General features: G+C 38.8%; 1 protein-coding gene across 3 annotated transcripts in view; it reads right to left on the bottom strand.

Annotated features, from left to right (window-relative positions):
• Positions 1-20,356, bottom strand: part of carmil3 (capping protein regulator and myosin 1 linker 3) — a 63,990-nt gene that overhangs the window by 34,968 nt on the left and 8,666 nt on the right. For all 3 annotated transcript variants that reach the window (XM_053503675.1, XM_053503684.1, XM_053503690.1), the window contains exons 3-8: positions 10,290-10,340; positions 10,146-10,205; positions 9,864-9,985; positions 8,348-8,442; positions 8,000-8,070; positions 7,819-7,892 (exon numbers count right to left, since the gene is read on the bottom strand). In XM_053503675.1, coding sequence (XP_053359650.1) covers positions 7,819-7,892; positions 8,000-8,070; positions 8,348-8,442; positions 9,864-9,985; positions 10,146-10,205; positions 10,290-10,340 — 473 coding nt within the window. The remainder of the gene's footprint in view (positions 1-7,818; positions 7,893-7,999; positions 8,071-8,347; positions 8,443-9,863; positions 9,986-10,145; positions 10,206-10,289; positions 10,341-20,356) is intronic.

The raw sequence follows: 20,356 nt of genomic DNA, 5'->3' as shown, positions 1-20,356 counted from the left end.
TCCTATTTTCACATCAATCAAGGCCATGTTTGATTATGCTTTCATGGAGTCTTGTCTTTTTCTTTGGTGGTATGCTTTGTTCGCACATCGTTGATAGACAGAAATTCCTAGAAATTGTTAAAATCAGCTGATCGATGAACCACATCTTCATCCATCGTTCTTGTATTCAAATCAGTTATAACAGATAAGGTAGTTCCATTTTAAACACCTCGCACCCTTTAAACAAATCATTTCCATTTCTCACCGCTGGACGAAGGCTTTCAGTAAATGAGTATTACGGAAATGAACAAGTTTTATGCCCATGCACTTAAAGTAAGGGTAAGGGTTTTCCCTTTTTTTTAGGGTGCTGACTTTAAAGTTTAATAACATTTGGATTAAAATTGCATTATCTTAATGAGATTATCATATAAACAATCAATACCTTAAATTACAAAGAATTATAAGCATGAAGTTTATTACGTATTATAACAATTAAAATTATTTATGAACATGGGCTTTATTGGAAGTATTCCAAAAACTCAAAGAACTGACCTTAAAACTGACTTTTTTGTTTGTTGTTTGTTTGTTTGCATAAGTATTTGCACCTTTTTAAACTTGCAACAATCTGTAGTGTTATGATCTCAAGTGTTATACCGTCGGGTTCATAAGTATTTGCACTTCAACTGTATTTTTACTCTACACCACAGCAATGATATATTATATATATATCATTCTTCTTTTTAAAGAAGCTGCGGCAAATTAATCCTTGAGAGAATAAACTGATGGCCGAGAAATCAGTCTATAGTTATATAGCGCCACTCAGCGGTAAAAGCCAGCAAACGCACAAACCCAAATGCTGCCACCGCGAGGTGTGGCGGTAAAACCAGAATACCGCATGAGTAACATCTGTATATAGGTGTATATTGAAGTATATATATATATATATATATATATATATATATATATATACACAGTGTATATATATAAAGTTATGGAGAAGTTTAAAGCAGGGTTAGGTTATAAAAAGAAAAAAATACCCCAAGCTTTGAACATCTCACAGAGCATTGTTCAATCCATCATCTGAAAATGGAAAGCATACGGCACAACTGCAAACCAAGACATGGCTGACAGGCCGGGCAAGAAGAGCATTAATCAGAGAAGCAGCCAAGAGGTTCATGGTAACTCTGGAGAAGCTGCAGAGATCCACAGCTCAGGTGGGAGAATCTGTCCACAGGACAACTACAGTATTAGTCATGCACTCCACAAATCTGGCCTTTATGGAAGAGTGGCAAGAAGAAAGACATTGTCGAAAAAAAGCCATAAGACGTCCCGTTTGCAGTTTGAGACACGGCATGTGGAACTGCAAACAGGACATCATATCTCTTACATTTCAGATTTCTATTTGTAAAAATTCTTTTAAACCATTTATCATTTTTTCTTTCACTTCACAATTATTTGCTTTGGTCTTTGTGTTGGTCTGTCACATAAAATTGCAATAATGTTCAAAGGGTATGAATAATTTTGCAAGGCATACAGCATACTTAAGACTGAAGCTAAAAGTCTTCGCTCACATCTTGATTGCTTTATTTCAGGTCCATTGTGGTGGTGTACAATGTCAAAAATTGTGCCGCTGTCCAAATACTTATGCACCTGTCACAAATCTACACTAACCTGTAATACTGAAGTGGGAGGGAAAAGATACAAATAATTTCAGCATATATGTACTGTATAATTACTGCATGCAAAGCTGACTGGGTGTGCGGAGATGTGATTGGAGTCTGGTTCCGAGAACTGTGTGCAACCTGAAAAGCTGCCTGATTTGTGTCCTTGTTTCTTGTAGTGATATTTAAAATGCTCGTCACACATCTCTGACGATAGAGCGTTGGAGCTTCAGTTCTCACAAACGAGGCTCTTGGCAAGGCTCCACAAGATTGTTTCTTGGAAGAAAACAAAACAGATAGAATAAATCATATCAAGGCAGAGATGAATAGAAAAAAAAAGAAAAAAAAAACTTTAGTTCTGGGCAAAGAAATATCACCTAAACGAATCTGACAGCAAGAATATTGATCCCAAAAACGGCCGATGCTTATAAGCAAAACTGCAGACAGGACTTTTTGCGAAACGCATGACGTGAGATGTGTTTAAAAAAAAAGAAAAGTGTAAACTTATAAGTTATTAATATTGTTGCTAAGCTGTCAATCAACATATCGACCAGTGCGTCCATTAACAGCACAAAATGCAGCCATCAATGCCACATGGTGTAATACCAACCTCACCGAGTTGTCAACACATTTAATTACTCCGTTCCTTCTCACAACAACCATGTAGTCTCAGCATGCAGCAAGAAAAGACGTCCTGCTCTTCTATTCTTTTGTATCGGCCTCAGATCATGTGCTTTTTTTTTCTGCACTATTACGTGACTGAATTCACCTGGTCTATATTTAATCCTTGTTCCATTTCCTTTTCATCACACTCGTCTTTTTCTTTGTGCATTGACTATACGTATGCATTTAAAAGACGTGGCTACTTTTTGATTTAAAGGTCCCATATTTTATTATTCTTTACCAAGTGGACACAGGTCTCAAATGTCCTTCGAATGTTCCGTTTCAGGGTCAGAGTAAAGGAGATACCCGCAGAGCTGAGTGGAGCTGAACCGGGGGAAGTTGGTTTGCTTATATGAGGTCACATGTGGGCCTGTTTGTGTCCGGGCCAATACAAGACTTGCAATGCTTGTAAACTCACATTTAATTGTCCAAAAAGTGAATTTTGTTTAAAACGTGCCCTTTAAGACCACTCAAACTTTGTCATGGTAAAAAAAAAAAAATTGTACTTCTTCTCACATTTACAGTATTTGGCATTTCACTTTCAACAAAATGACAAACTAACTGTTTGATCTTCCCACCAAACGTTTACTGTATATGGAAACTCTCTAATAAAATTTAGCCCCCGTCTTTCTTTACCCGCGTTCCTCTTCTTCGTCGTACACAGCGCAAACCACAAAGTCATCATAACTTATCCCACATAAGGCAGCCTCCAAATAGGTGGTACTTCCTGTTATTTATTTTTTTTTTCCTCCAAAAAAAATGCAATAGCTGTCAGCCGCTGAGACCAAGGTCTTAGAACCAGGGGCTATTTCTACGCAGACGGAGGCGTGTGCAAATCACACAGGAAGTGAAACTGAAGATTCTGTCTGACATAAACTGTAAGCCCAAAACAGACGGCAAAAAACGTTGACACTCTTTGAGTGAGGGTGGTGTTGAGACTGACACGCCATCACGTGTGCCAGACAGGAAGTCAGCAGAGAGGGCTTATTGGCTGTAATAGGAGTTTCAGTACCTTCACAACCTCTCAGAAAACCCACTCTAGTACGCAGAACTATATAAAGCTCACATCATTTGTTGTGGCCATCTATAGATAATTTCCGCTCTTTACGCACGATCGCATTTGAATTCAAATTAGGCCTACAGTTGATAAACAGACAAGGGGCGTTCGAGTCAAACCAGGACTTTTGTGCAAAATTATAGAACACAGTTATGAGCATATAAACTTCATTTAGTCCTCCATATAATCCCCCGCCTTACTAATGCACTTTTCTCAGCTTTTCACTAGTGCTTGGACACAATCAAGGTAGAAAGTTTTCTCAATATGCCAAAGCCGTAATCGGACATTTTGCAACACTTTTTAAATGCTGGCCTCCCAGGAACTCCTTTAATGCACCGAAGACAGTTTGGTATGGAATCCCAGCCAAGTTCCTGTAATGTGCAAATGGTGTTGGTGAATGAGACAGGTACAGTAGGTCTCTTCTGTAAGTTGGCAACAAGTTATGTTTATTCTGAATGTTCAAGGGAACGACTGCAGTCGTCTCCAAGCCTACCTCACCTGGGATCTTCATTCATACACGTACGGCGTCCTTTAAAAATTTTGCACCATTCAAATGTTTTACTGCAGCTAAAAATCTCATCACCTTCAGTAAACATCAATCACTTTTACGACTTCATTTACGGGGTAATTCCATTACAAGTCCCAGTTAGACTCGAATGCCCTTTACAGTTTCAGTGTTGTGTGTTATTGGTTACACTATGTTTCACACATTTGTAACAGTGCATGTTTTTTTCATTCGACTTAGTGCATTTCCTATGGGTTCTCTGGTTTACTTCCAGCTGACAAAAAAAACAAAAACATTTGTGCTAGACTGACTCTAAACTACCCTTGCCCTAAATGAGTGTGTGGTTCAAAAGGGTTGTATAATGGACCAGCGTCCCATCCAGAGCGCATTCTTTCCCTCCAGCGTCATGGAAATTCTAAGCAGTATAGAGCGTCCACTAAAGAACGCAGTGTTAGTGAATGAAGTTATGATATATACAGATTATTAGAGAAGCAGAGAGATATCAATTAAGAAAAATGATCAGAAGAGGCGCTTTTGCTTTTCGGGCCAAAAAAAAAAAAAGATTAAATAAAGTACCAGATCTAATACATAATTAATAACTGTGACAGTAAATATCATTTAAAAGTGATTAAAAGCACTGTTTGGTCTCCCGTACCAGGCAGAGCAGACGTGGCCGAACAATTTGGGCAGCAGATCAACAGTAAAAGATTTTAGCGAAAGTTTCTACAAAGCACGAGCAGTTGGTACACAAATTGACTATATAGGGGCAAAAGTTTTTGGCTAAATGGATTGAATTCAGGTGTTTCAATCAATCAGGTTCCAGTGAGGGGCAATCTTAATGCTTCATCATACCAAGACATCTTGGACAGGGCTATGCTTCCAAATTTGTGACAACAGTTTGTTTAAGGCCCTTTTCTATTCCAACATGACTGAGCCCGAGTGCACACAGCAAGGACTATAAAGACATGGTTTGATGAGTGGAAGAACTTGACTGGCCCTAACACTGAGCCCTGTGAACTAAACCCCATTAAACACCTCTGAGATGAACTGGAACAAAGATTGCGAGCCAGGCCTTCTCGTCCAACATCAGACACTCAACAGAAGGAATTCCCACAAAAACACTTTAAAATCTTGTGTACAGCCTTCGAAGAACAGTGAAAGCTGTTATAGCTGACCGACTCCATATTAAAGTAAATGTATTTGTAGTGTATTTGAATACAATGTGACCATCCATTCCTGGGACCAGGATTTTGATGTATTGGGGTATAAATTATTTAAAAGTGTAACTATTGTATTGCTTGTTTCTTTTCTTTGTGTACTTATACTCTGTACTGTCCCTACTTTATATATTAGAAATATATAAATTAGAAATTGCTTCACTGTAAGACGAATAAAGGTATATTTGATCAAATCTTGTCTTATAGCGGAATGCATACTTGTACTATACTGTACCATTCCATACAAGAAGTTTGGTTCAGTGCACGTGGTGACACGATTAATGCTTTCTTAATGCTTTAACAGTCTATTCAAAAAGTAAAAGGATAATCCAATATTAAGGAAAAATACATCTTTCTTAACCTGATAGAGTAAATGCCTCCTACACCCTGCACTGCTCCAAAACACTGCAAAAAAAAACCCCACCAAAATAAACCGGCAGCATATTGATGAATTTCAAAGATCTGGAATTTGTACAGGTTTGTAGTTTATGCAAAATATAATTCTGCATTCCATCCATCCTATTTGGAATTATGTCACTTTTGACTTTGGAACGTTCAACAAACAAATTTGGAAACTGCTGGCCCCAAAGTGTTTTTTTCTTCTTCTAATTTTGGTGATTGATGCATATTTTCTTTGTCAAGCAGAGAACTGTATAGTCATAGTTTTACATTTTACAAACAAATATGTCTCTAAGTTAATAAATCTAAAGTTAAAACTTGTAAATACTGTATAACTCTGACCCAGAGCACGGTTCTCATTTGCGGTGGCATTTATCAAATTTAGGCATGATCATCATTTACTTTGAAATGAAATATCAAAATATTAATGAACAATAAGATGAGCTGCCATGACTGTCTATGATTTGCATCTATCTCAGACACCTGCATGCAGTTATTCATCTAAACGGAGATGTTCTCTTTCATGCTCTGCTCACTTCAGTATAGTGCATAATTATTATTTTTTTTAAAAGAGTGTCTGGCTGTCCTTGACGAAGCTACCAAGTGTTCATTAAGGTCCAACAGTCAATAAATAGCTATGAAATATAGCTGACTGTCTAGGTTTATACCATCGCTTTATTGGACCATGTGGGTTTGCTAGTTGTAAAAAGTCCCTGCTGAGTAGCAGGTTACGGTTTACAGCAGAACAAGACGTGACTCAGATAAAGAACGGTCAAGTCCCAAACCGTCAAGAAAGTCATCTTCAACCACACCCTTTTATTTATCATCGCATCTCTCTTAAAGCAATACACTTATTATCATAAGGATAAAATGTTAGGCTGATTGAGCTATCAATAGCGTCCTTATCTTGAGATAGAGTGAGATTAAATAGTATTAATATTGTTAATATTGTATTGTATGAGCTATTAAAAAAAAATAACTGTCAATAAGAGACATAAAAAATACACGAAAGAAAACGATTATAACTGTTAGAAAGACCCTGTGTGAGGTTAAAGAAATCCCGCCTACTGTGTTATGATAAGTTACAAGGATTCAGTGTCGTCCATGATTGGTTAAGTCACTTTAAAATTTGCCAAATTAATAGAGATGGGGTAAAAATCGATTCTTTTGGCTATGATTCTTTTGTCTGACAATTCATGTATCACCACACTGTATATAAAATCATTTTAACCACAGCATCCCGTGTGGTAGAAGCAAATTATTTGCTAAGTATGTTTGGGATTGTAACAAAATCTAAAAAAAAAAAAAAGTAAAAAAATATCGAAGTGGAAAGTACTTATTAAATAATAATACTTATAGAATCGCAACACAAACTGAATCGCACCTACAGTATGTATCGTGATAATATTGTATGAGATCCCTGGTGGTTCACATCCCTACTTATTAATTGATTTATATATAATTATGATAAAAACTGGCAAGCGTCTACTGTTAACAAGATCCTGCCTTCTGCGTTTTGGTTTCAAGAAGCACATAAAAAAGTCTTGTCTGTGACTGAATAGAAAGCTACAGCATAAGACCGGGTAAATATATATATATATACGTATAAGTATATTTGCAGCTTCTTTTCAAAAAAGTCAGCCGCGATCAACAAACTAGTAGCTGACATAGATATATATATATATATATATATATATATATATATATATATATATATATATATATACTCTTTTTATACTCTGTTGTAGCAACGTCGTGTACCATTATCTTTTGTTTTTTCTTTTAGACTAAACTACATGACTGTAGATCTGTTATTGCTCCTATTCATTTTAATGAAATATTATTTGTATCTATTGTCACTAAGCAGCTTTACAAAATCAAAAGAATCATTTAAACTTGTACATGTTTATTGTCTATTGTATTACTATCCACTATACCTTTAGGAGCTATCTATCTACCCATCTAACTATCTAATACGTGTAAATATCAAATCTTAGTTTCAGTCTAATATGATGACTATTGAAAAACAATATTAAAAATCATCTTTTGCGTTATGATTGGTTTCGAGAACTCGGTCCAGCCTGTGATTAGTTAGAAACCTAAAGCATAAAGCCGAGATTAAACTCATGTTTTTAAGTTTATTTTAAGATTTCTAACGGAGAGGTTTTTTTTTTGTCCCTTTAGAAAATACACAGAAAGTAGTTGTTTGTCACTGACGTGCAGTATTAAATTGAGGGATCGTGTTGTTTGTGTGGTTTACTATAAAAAGCACAGGGGACTTTTTTTTTTCCGCCCTTCCACTACACCCCCCTCCCCCCACCCCCACCCCCCCATTACCTGCTCTCTAGGTGGGAGAAGTCCAGCAGATTAAACTCTCTATTGTCCTGGGAGTGATATATAGTGTCCACATCCTTAAAGTGAGAAAAACACAAAGAGATTTCGATTTATTTTGGGTATAAACATATAAAAGTATGGTTTGAAGTGAACACCGAGGTGGTGCATGACCTTCACGTCTTACCCACTGCACTTCCTCTTTGCAGCTGATGCCGTTGTAGTCACAGAGGCAGGCGTAGGTTTCTGAAAAGCCTCCTGAAACAGTGTCCAGAGTGTGTGACAAAGTCAGTGGTGTGAAATTAACTCTCAATATAGACTGATGTCGAAGGTACCGAATTTCACACCAGCACTCAGAAGGACATAGAACAACAAATATATCACTAAGGAAATAACAAATGTGACATCGTTATACCGACTTCGCCAACAACGAATTACTGTAGAACTAATAACGTATGTGGAACAAATTAGCCGTGATGAAGAAAAGCACATTAACTAGGCATTATTTCTGCCAGTGGGCAGGGGTTTTCCTCACCACACGCTCTCTGGGCCTCCACTGATGTTTCAGAGCTTGGCGAATATTTGTGCCCCCCATCAGAAACCTCACCATCTGCTTGAAAGATAGAAGGACTGAAAAAGAGAAGTAAGAGAATCTGGGTGTTATTTTACATGCATCAACATACCAATTCAGCCCCAAAGGTGTAAAATATATATATATATATATATATATGCCCGGTGCTGTGAACATGAAGAAGGCACTTGAGAAATGATGGCTTAATGTGTCAAACTGAAATCAATTACCCTTCACTAAAAAGCGCTAAACCTTTTCCAAAAGTGTCTCTTTCTAAAAGCCCGAGCGTCTAATATCCGCAGTTTTTTTTTTTATCATATAGGCTATGCAACTGCTTTCTGAGATGAAATTCTTCAAACTATTTTGTGTGAAGGTCCCACCGCTGAGGATGCTGGATTTAAGTCGAATTGGTTAATAGAGCTGTAAATCGATGGTACATGTAGTGTGTTGATTCGATATTAGTTTTGGTTATTGTTGTTATTTTCAATTCAATTTCATTCAACGGCACATAAATTTATTTACTTTTAATATTTCTTGCAGGTTTTAAAGTACTAAAATCTACTAAAATGGTTTAATAAACATTAAAATGCTGTTTTGTCATATTGTGCACAAAGCAAAAATCATTCTTTTGTTCGATCAAAACTCTCCAGTCCAGTAGGTGGTGGTATTGCCTCAACTGCTCATAAATTCAAAAGAAGAAGAAAAAGAATTTATATTTATGAGTATTTTGCAGTTTTTTGGAAAGGTGCAAAGGGTATGTTTTCAGCAAAACTCCATGATTAAATTTTTTTTAGAAAAACAAATGTACATAACTTTTAAATGTACAGTGATACCCCGACATATGAACGCCCCATTTTAGGAATTTTTCGCCCTTAGGAACTGAAATATTGCAAGAATTTTTTTTTAAGCATTTTTGTATACGGACAAACAAACCAAGCCGAACCAAACTAAGTTGCATGTACGTCCAGGATTTGTTCAAAACATGTTTGTGTCAGTGGATAAACCAAGTGAAGCAAATAAAGCTTTTTGTGTTTTTTTAGTGAAGATAAAACACCATGGGTCCTAAAAATGTTAGCAAGTACAGCAGCAAGAAAAAAAAAGGGAGCTACTCTAATTCAATTTTAAAAATAGCTTTTTTAAAAATTGGGTAGAAAATGCAGACCAAAAATGTACTTTAATGATGCGCCATAAAACAAAAGAGTCTGCTAAACTTGATTGAACGGTGGCGCTGTATTATTTGCTGGAGCCGTTATCATGCAACAAAAGTGGGGAAGTAGCTACGACACACCTCTCTCTGAGTTAAACTTTCCTAAGAATGAATCAAACGTAAGTATTACGTGAATGATGTCATGATGTCATGACAACTCAGTGCAGTTCTGCTGTGTTGGTCCAAGAGTTTCAATTAGTAAAACTCCCACATGCAGATGGTAAATAAATAAATAACACACAGACACGATTTATTTTTCAGAAAAAAACTCACACGCAGGTGGAATTGTTGAAGATGCGCGAGAGAGTGAAGTTGATGTGGCCGAGCAGCTGGTCCATGTGGTCGCCCGACTGTAGCCTGATCACGTAGGTGGACTTCTCTGTCTCTATGACGACCTAAGAGAAAGCGAAACGCACACAAAGCCAGAAAGGGGATGTTATAAAGGGAAACTCCTGGATAAAGACAACAACATAAATAAAGTGTCAGACATTAGAGCTGTGAATCTTGGGTCGATTTTTGGCTCATTAAAGGTTAGGTGCGCAGTGAGATCCGTACCTGGTTCTCTGTGTGAGGGCTTATCGCACGGATCTCCAGGTAGTTAAACGTTTGCTCCACCTGAAAGTACAATAAACGTGAATGCCAACCATGTGGAACACGAACCAGTCAGGAATGTATAGAGTGTTATGCACCATACTGCACCTTGGTTGGTAATTTTGGAGCCATGAGGTAAAGCCGCCATGTAGCCAGAACCTGAAACAGTTTGGAGCGAATCCCATTTGTTACTGTTACTTCGATAATCATGCAACATGGTAACTTTGCTTATATGGAATGATGCTAGTCATTGTAAATGTTAACACTAAATCGGTGTTCAAGTCAAACCAGGACTTTTGAATAACAGGTGCTGAATAACAAGACAGTTATCACTAGTCCTTGGATACCATAAAGATACAAAGTTTTCTCAACCCGCTTCACATCTGAAACGCCGGCCTTCCAGAAAAACTCCTTTAATGGCCAAAACTTGCGGAATTCTCCAGGTAAGATCAGGAGTGTACGAGGGATGTGACAATAATGTGCAAGTGGTGTTGGTGAATGATTGTGCGTATAGTCTCCACAGACAGATGTGTCTCATCTACAAGATGGCAAAACAGGTTATCCGTCAATTTTCAAGGATTAGGCGTTCCACCTGCTGAATGTTCACGGGAATGACTGCGGTGGGATACGGCCCACCTCAGCCATGACTGTCATTCACGGACGTACAGCCTTCTTTAAAACATTTGCACCGTTTATTTGTTTTATTGTGGCCTCATTACTGTAGTGTACTTGAAGTCTTCTCTAAATGCCAACACCTTCAGGCATGAGTCCTGTTTTGACTTGAACACCCCTTTTATTTTATATACTATATTTATATCTACCTACATCCTGTTTTCTCTTCCTGTTATGTTGATGCAACTAGATTAAAAAAAAAAGTCCTTCTCACGAGCTTCTCATTTTCCGCCTTTTTTTCTTGGAAAGACACAAATATTCAGCTTTTCATGTTACCGACAAACTGCCACTACAAAGTTCTCTGTCCTGCAGACTTTCCATTAAATGTGAAATAAACATCTCCTTAAGGGAACCCTTCACAAGATCAGCATATCAAATGAGTTCGTTATTCAGCATCAAAAACGGGTTTGAACGAGTGCGTTGCTATACGTATACTGTAACGTCTTGTAGGTAAACACTTTTTAACCAATCACATTCGAGAATTCAATAGTGTATATCATGTCAAATAAGGAGTTTATTCAATTTCAAAGTCTCTGCATGCATTTTTAATGAGCAATCACATAAATTAAGATTAATCTCGAGCACCCTGTCAGTGCAAGGTGTCTATTAAATAAGAGGTTTTAATTAACTAGGCTTAATTAACATCCTGAACACCGGCCAAAAGAACTGCTTATGCTTTGGATTTATGATGGGAAGATCTACAGGAGAAACACTTTAAGCCAAATGCTTTTCTTTTAGTTTTTTTCTGGATCATATTCTGCACTCACTATACTCGGATTCATACGGCGTGTTTATGAGCAATTATTTATGGTTACAACAATACTGATTGCTTTTTAATCTGTCATGATGGTTAAAATGTCAGGAGAAATCCAAAAAAAAAAAAAAATAACGCTGTCTATTATCATGAATTATTTATGCAGCGCCAATTCCGAAATCGATTTGCACTCCAAATCCATCTCCAACAGAAAGCCGTATTAAACGGTCGGGGCACTGGAGTGAGCAGTATTGATAAAGAATTACAATGCATCATCATACTGATGAAAAAATGAAAAATGATTATACTAAATAAAAACATGCCATGATAATGTTCTTTAAAAAAATAGTAAAAAAAATCTATATATATATATATATATATATATATATATAAAAATAAACATTATTCCCAGATAGTTATCCCTGGACAGACTCTGGTTTGATCCACCATGACCATGACAAGGGTTTATGGGAAAAAAAAAAAGATTTTATTCACGCTGTCAAATCATACACTGATTAGCATAAGTCCAAACTTCGGCACTCAACCTCCCTGGGTTTTTCTTTTACTTTCCCCACGCAAGCATCTATTAACTCTGAAAGATGTTTTTTCTTTTTTCTTTTTTATGATATTCTTCCTCTGATCTTCCCTCTGCAGCATCACACTGTTCCTACACCTGATCCTCTTCTTTCCTTTTTGATCCCCATCACACTTTATCTTTACAAGTGAAAAATATTTCTTATCTCTGAGTCTCTTCATGAAAACCCCCGAAATGTTCGAACGGAGCTCGACACAAACCTGAATTTGAAACCATCATTAGATCAAGAAGATATATATATTTCTGCTATGAAAATGTCAACTATAGCAATAAAATTGAATTATTACAATATATTAGAGTTGTAAATCCTACGCGGTTTCACAACACTATTGTTTATTGTCTGATTTGTCTCAAGCAGTAAGATATATTACAAATATAAAAAAAAACAAAAAGCATTTAATAACCATTAAACTTCTGTGCAACTTGTGTTTGCACAAAGCGAAAGCTTTTTTTTTTTCCCTTCAGATATTCTGCTTCACGCTCCGGTCCAGTATTGCACCAACTGTCCATTAACTTAAAAAAAGAAGAAAAGATATTCTCACAAAATGCGAGTATTTGTGGAAGAAGGAAGTGATTTCTATGCTTTTTTTTTTAACAAAAGCAGTCAACTTTTGATCATCTAACATTTGTAAGTTTACCTACATCACTTCTAAAACGATTCCGATTCAGTTACTTGATTCAACCAACAAAAGATCGATTAAATTACACAATCAGTTGAAACGCTCAGCTCTGGAAGACATTCAGTCTTTAACGGTATTGCTTTGTGTTTTACACTACTGCTTAAACGTTTGGGGTACAATACTGGGGATTTCAAAACTATAAAAGATCACATGGCATGAGATAATTATCAACAAGTATCAACAAATACAGTCAGTTGTTATTGTAAGACTTGAAGGTCAGCTGTTCTGGAATCGTTCTTGCAAGAACAGTATTGTGTCGAGTGCATTTGCAAAACCCATCAAGCCCCATGATGATGAAACTGGCTCTCATGAAGACCTTCCCAGGAGAGCAAGACCAAAACTGCAGAGGAGACATTCATTTAGAGTCTCCAGCCTCAAAAATCACCAGTTAACAACCAGCACCTCAGGTTAGAGCTGTTATGAGGCTTTACAGAGCAGAAGTAGCAGATACATTTCAATATCAACTGTTTTTGCCGCCTTCAGTATAGTTTTACAGTGTAGAAAGAAATAAAACTCAGGAACAACCATGGAGTTAGAAAGTGATCCCAAACTTTTATGCGGTAGTGTCTATACTTTACATACACAATTTACAATCTATATAAATAAAAGGAAGGTTTTGTCTGCACATCGGTCAGAACCAGCTCTTTTAATCATATCTTTACATTTCATACATTGGAAGACCAGAAACCAGTTTAAAAAAAATCTGTATGTCTGTATGTCTGTCCAGCCAGATTTAGTCACAGCATCACGCAAAACTGGCTGGACAGAATTTAATGAAATTTTACCAGTAGTTAAGTATTTACCGCAGTTAAATCTGCACCAAAAATGAAATTGAAATATTGAGTAGAAGTGAAGTTATGTGCAGATATGTTCCAGATTACATCACAGCATCTAGCGCTTTTTTGGACACTTTTTCCCTCGAGGTGGGCGTGGCTCTACGTGCCACTCAACAGAGTCAATCAACGTGATAGTTTACGTTGTAAAGAATATGTGAAAGTACTGTACAAGTCGACAAAATCCTCATTACACACACATGACAGAACAACACTGCATGGCTTACTCAAAAAAAATGGTACGTACACTATGAAACCTTTTTTTTTTTTTGCTCCATAAATTAAATCAAAATGTTGAGTAGAGGGGAAGTTATGAGCAATTATGTTCCAGATACTAATCAGATTATTTTTAGCTTTAACCTTCGAATTATTTCTAGAACTTTTTACTTACACGCAGAGCAATAATTTTGAATAGCGTTTCAATAGCGTATGCTATTAAGTAAAATTTACTTATTGAAACGAACTAAAAAGTTGCTTTCAGTAGATAAACAACACTACTTTAACTCCATTCTTCATCTGTATCCTTTATTACATCACACACTACAGCCATTTTGTAAACACTGACCAAACTAGACTAGCAAGTCTTTAAATTGGAGGAAGAAACCCACCAAGCACAACATGCAAACACACACACACACACACGCGCGCAGAGCGGAGACGAGAGTCAAAGCGCCACCTTCGAAGATGTGAGGCAGCAGTGCTAACCGCTAAGCCACTGAGTCACCTGCAAGTGGGTTTCTGTAGTCTTTGAAGCAGAAAGCTCATAACGCTCAATAAGCGCAGAACATCAGTTAAAATGAGGCCACGTCTGCCACAAATGTACCGTTATGATGCAAGTGTTAAATCAGACCCCAAAACCTACTGTATGTAAACCCCCTTTATTTCTCTATATAACATGTCAGCTACTCTAGTGCACTTATCCCAGGGTTTCATTCGCACTTGGCGACCATTAAGGTAGAACGTTTTCTCAGTATGTCAAAGCCATGATCAGATTGTCAGCTGAAACCCTGGCCTCCCAGGAACTCCTTTAATGGCCCTAACCATGTGGAAATGGCTTAGATGTGGCAATAACTCCCGAGTTCCTGCTCTGTCCGATCACACAAAGGCTTTTTTGGAAAAAAAAGAAAAAAAAGAAAAAGTGCTATGAGTTCGCAGATGCCATAATTTTTTTTTTTTTTTTAATCACCTCATCACGCAAAATCAATGCAATATGAATTTATTTTCAACCATCCATCCATCCATCGCCTCCTCTCTTCTCTAACCTATCCCTTCTCTCTTCCCCCTTTATCTCTGTCTCATTCATTTCATCCTGCCATTTTGTGTTCTTCCCTGTCATATCCAGCTCCTTAGGTCCTCCATCTAGCGATTAAGTAATGGCTCCCTGGCAGGAACAGAAGCCGTATCGTGGAGACACGAGGACTCCTGTTAATAAAATCTTCATCCTCCTCCTTCTCTTTCTTTTACTTCTTCCGTCTTTTTAGCTGCTTGCTGTAGCATGACTGTAGGATGTAAAATCGAGTGTGTTAGACTCGCCGCTTAAGCCAGACGCATCGTGTCAGGGAGCACGCTAAAACACTTCAAAAACCTCAAACCTGTTATTGAAATTTTCAAGACTTTGACAGGGCTATGAAAAGAAAAGAAAAAAAAAAGGACAAGATTCAAAGAGATAAAAGAAAGCTGCCTGAGAAAATCTGAACAGATACATTCATTATTAATGTCCCATGTTGTGCTTGCAGTGATGTATAGCAGATCTTTACACCGCGGCACAAAACAAGGGCGAAACTGATGCAACTGCGGTTAGAAACGTGTGCAGGACAAAATGTCATAATTTTCTAATTGAATGAATTAGAATTTAGAATTCGAATCGAGTGAATTTGCATTAGGCCAGTTCATTAGGTTCACCTTTTAAACTGCCTGTGGCCTAGATTCAACACTGTGCTGGAGGTTTTGGTCCATATTGACATGATTGCATCATGCGATTGCAGCGGATTTCTCGTCTTCACATCCGTGATGCAAATCTCTCTCCTCCATTGTCTGATCTCACACACTCTTTCCTTCATTGTCTGATCTCACACACTCTCTCTCCTCAACTGTCTGATCTCACACACTCTCTCTCTTCCATTGTTTGATCTCACACACTCTCTCAGCTCTATTGTCTGATCTCACACACTCTCTCTCCTTCATTGTCTGATCTCACACACTCTCCTCAACTGTCTGATCTCACACACTCTCTCCTCCATTGTCTGATCTCACACACTCTCTCTCCTCCATTGTTTGATCTCACACACTCTCTCTCCTCCATTGTTTGATCTCACACACTCTCTCTCCTACATTGTCTGATCTCACACACTCTCTCTCCTCAACTGTCTGATCTCACACACTCTCTCTCCTCCATTGTTTGATCTCACACACTCTCTCTCCTCCATTTTTTGATCTTACACACTCTCTTTCCTCCATTGCACACACTCTCTCTCCTATATTGTCTGATCTCACACACTCTCTCTCCTCCATTGTCTGATCTCACACACTCTCTCTCCTATATTGTCTGATCTCACACACTCGCTCTCCTCAACTGTCTGATCTCACACACTCTTTCCTCCACTGTCTGATCTCACACACTCTCTCTCCTCCATTGTATGATTTCACACACTCGCTCTCCTCAACTGTCTGATCTCACACACTCTCCCCTCCACTGTCTGATCTCACACACTCTCTCTCCTCCATTGTCTGATCTCACACACTCCTCCACTGTCTGATCTCACACACTCTCTCTCCTCCATTGTCTGATATCACACACTCCTCCATTGTCTGATCTCACACACTCTCTCTCCTCCATTGTTTGATCTCACACACTCTCTCTCCTCCATTGTCTGATCTCACACACTCTCTCTCCTATATTGTCTGATCTCACACACTCTCTCTCCTCAACTGTCTGATCTCACACACTCTCTCTCCTCCATTGTCTGATCTCACACACTCTCTCTCCTCCATTGTCTGATCTCACACACTCTCTCTCCTCCATTGTCTGATCTCACACACTCTCTCTCCTCCATTGTCTGATCTCACACACTCTCTCTCCTCCATTGTCTGATCTCACACACTCTCTCTCCTATATTGTCTGATCTCACACACTCGCTCTCCTCAACTGTCTGATCTCACACACTCTTTCCTCCACTGTCTGATCTCACACACTCTCTCTCCTCCATTGTCTGATCTCACACACTCTCCTCCACTGTCTGATCTCACACACTTTCTCCTCCACTCCCTGTCTGATCTCACCCACTCTCTCTCCCCTACTCCCTGTCTGATCTCACCCACTCTCCCTCCTCCACTGTCTGATCTCACCCACTCTCTCTCCTCCACTCCCAGTCTGATCTCACACACTTTCTCCCCTACTCCCTGTCTGATCTCACACACTCTCTCTCCTTCATTGTCTGATCTCACACACTCTCTCTCCTCCACTCCCAGTCTGATCTCACACACTCTCTATCCTACTCCCTGTCTGATCTCACACACTCTCTCTCCTTCATTGTCTGATCTTACACACTCTTTCTCCTCCATTGTCTGATCTCACACACTCTCTCTCCTCCATTGTCTGATCTCACACACTCGCTCACCTCAACTGTCTGATCTCACACACTTTCTCCCCTACTCCCTGTCTGATCTCACACACTCTCTCTCCTAAATTGTCTATCTCACACACTCTCTCTCCTTCATTGTCTGATCTTACACACTCTTTCTCCTCCATTGTCTGATCTCACACACTCTCTCTCCTCCATTGTCTGATCTCACACACTCGCTCACCTCAACTGTCTGATCTCACACACTCGCTCACCTCAACTGTCTGATCTCACACACTCTCTCTCCTCCACTGTCTGAAATCACACACTCTCTCTCCTCCGTTGTCTGATCTTACCCACTCTCTCTCCTCCACTGTCTGATCTCACACACTCTCTCTCCTCCACTCCCTGTCTGATCTCACACACTCTCTTTCCTCCACTGTCTGATCCCAACGTTTTTTTTTTACTGGATTGAGATCTGAATCTGACTTCATTGTCGGATTCAATAAAACCAGTTTGTGATGATTTTATCATATGTGACATGTCATGCTATCCCTAAATCAAGTAGGCTGTGGCTTTTAAACCATGCTCAATTGGTATTAATGTGTGCCAAAAATGTGCCAAATCTGCCCAACGCAAATACACAAACACCAGCCGGAACAGGATGGATCAATGCTTAATGTTGTTTGCACTAGGGCTGGGCGATAAAACAATAACGATAAGTATCGCGATTGACACGTGATCGATATCAATTAAAAAATGTGTTCGATAAAACGTTCGATAATTTTTATTCTGTCGGAAGAAAACAGAGGTTGCGGAGCTAGTTTGGTTGCTGTCATGCGCACTCACCCCGCGACCGGCACTAGGACCCTAAAGTAGTACGGTCGCGATTCGGGAAGTATAAAAAGGAGACAAGATGGCTTCGCTGGATCTTATGTGATTTTGGGTCGTGTGTTGCTAAAACGCGGTGTTAGCTTCTCCGCTTTATTTTGTCGTTTCTCGCAGCAGCGCAACAGTCCGTTAATTCATGCCCATGCAGTGATGAGAAAGACAAACGAGTCGATGCATGTCCATTCTTTAATTTCCTGCGTTGTCAATGCACTTATTTTTTACACTTTATTAAGCATTTCTTATGCTTTTCTAACGTAAATGTTCTGAGATAATTGTTAAGTGTTTATTGTGACTTTAGACTTATGGTTACATTTTAATTATTTGAGTTTTCCATGCTTATTGACATTTCTGTCTTAATAACTGAGAGGACTATGATCAGAGGAAGGTCAATAATTATCGATATCGACCGATATGAAACACTGATATCGTGATACAGTTTTCAGCCATATCGCCCAGCCCTAAACCCACCGTCTGAATTTTGCATCAGAAATCAAGACTCGTCACACCAAGCAACATTTTTCCAACTTTCTATTGTCAAAAATTCAAATTTGTTGAGTTCATGCGAATTGCAGCCTCAGTTTCCTGTTTTTAGCTTGGAGGAGCGGCACCCGGTGTGGTCTCACGCTACTGTAGCATGTACTTTATCTTCTTGACATGTTGTGCGTTCAAAGATGCCCTTCGGCATACTTCAGTTGTAACAGGATGTTATTTGAGTTACTGCTTCCTCTCCATTAGCTCGACCCAGTCTGGTCATTCTCCTCTGACCTCTGGCATCATTCACCCAGAGAACTAGCGCTCGCTGGATATTTTCTCTTTACTTTTTTACAGAATTCTCTGTAAACCCTAGAGATGGTCGTACATGAAAATCGCAGAAGCTCAGCAATTTGGGAAGTACTCAGACCAGCACGTCTGGCACCAACAACCATGCCATGTTCAAAGTCACTTCTCCATTCTGATACTCGGTTTAAACTTCAGCAGATCGTCCTGACCAGGTCTACATGCCAAAATGCCTCAAGTTGCTGTCATGTGATGTGAAGGACATCATAAGGATATTTTGAAGATAGTTACATTTCTCTAATTGAACTTCTCATTATATCATAGTTACATAACAAACAGAAGATTGATCAGATTAATTCTGGCACTGTTCTTACTTTACGCTTGAAAATGTGAACAAAGTTCATGAAATAAGCACAATTGTATGCATATATATATATATATAAAACCACCTGTTTAGGCTTATAACTTACTGAATATGGATACTATAAATTTAACCCTAAGATTTAAGCCTTTCCTGTTCTCATCCCTTATTCTGTCCACACACTTGGTACTGATTTACGTATCTCACTCACTCTCACCCATCTTCTATACCGCTTTATTCTGTATTCAGGGTCGCGGGGACCTGGAGTCCATCCCAGGAGGCTTAGGGCACAAGGCAGGGTACACCCTGGACAGGGTGCCAATCCATCACAGGACATACACACTACGGGCAATTTGGGAACGCCAATTAGCCTAACCTGCATATCTTTGGACTGTGGGAGGAAACCGGAACACCCAGAGGAAACCCACCAAGCACGGGGAGAACATGCAAACATGCACACAGAAACGGGCATCGAGCCTGGCCGGGAATCGAACCAGGACCCTGGAGGCACAAGGCGAAAAGTGCTAACCACTACACCGACATATCTGTAAAATTAAAATGATTTTTAATTCCGCTATCAGGTATCACCTAAAAAAAGACTGGTTCCTCTCAAAGTTTCTTCCTCATCTTGTGTTAGGGGATTTTTTCTCGCCTGAATTTCCTGATATTAATGGTACTTGTACTTGCTTAGAACTAAGCAGCATGCAGTTTGTTAATTCTTTCTTTTAGACAAGATCCCAAAAGGGTTCACTCACTGAATCCATCGAAAATGAAGAGAGAGAGAGAGAGAGAGAGAGAGAGAGAGAGAGAGCAATAGATGACTCCGGTGATAGGGCTTAATGCCCCGTATCATGGGCAAAGAGCTTTCAGTATTGACCTGTAAATCACTGCACCATGACGAACTGCTGACTTCAAAGGAAGATTCAGAGACAGACAGAAAGAAATAATGAGTGAGAGGAAGCACGGGGCAGCTTTGGACAGAAGGGGCAAGTGCGGAGCAGGGTGAGACACGAGTTCATTAGCTGTCTACACTTCAAAGAAAGAATTCAAAT

Source organism: Clarias gariepinus, chromosome 1 (genome assembly GCF_024256425.1).
Source record: "Clarias gariepinus isolate MV-2021 ecotype Netherlands chromosome 1, CGAR_prim_01v2, whole genome shotgun sequence".
NCBI lineage: Eukaryota > Metazoa > Chordata > Actinopteri > Siluriformes > Clariidae > Clarias > Clarias gariepinus.
This window is presented reverse-complemented; position numbering and strand designations above follow the sequence as displayed.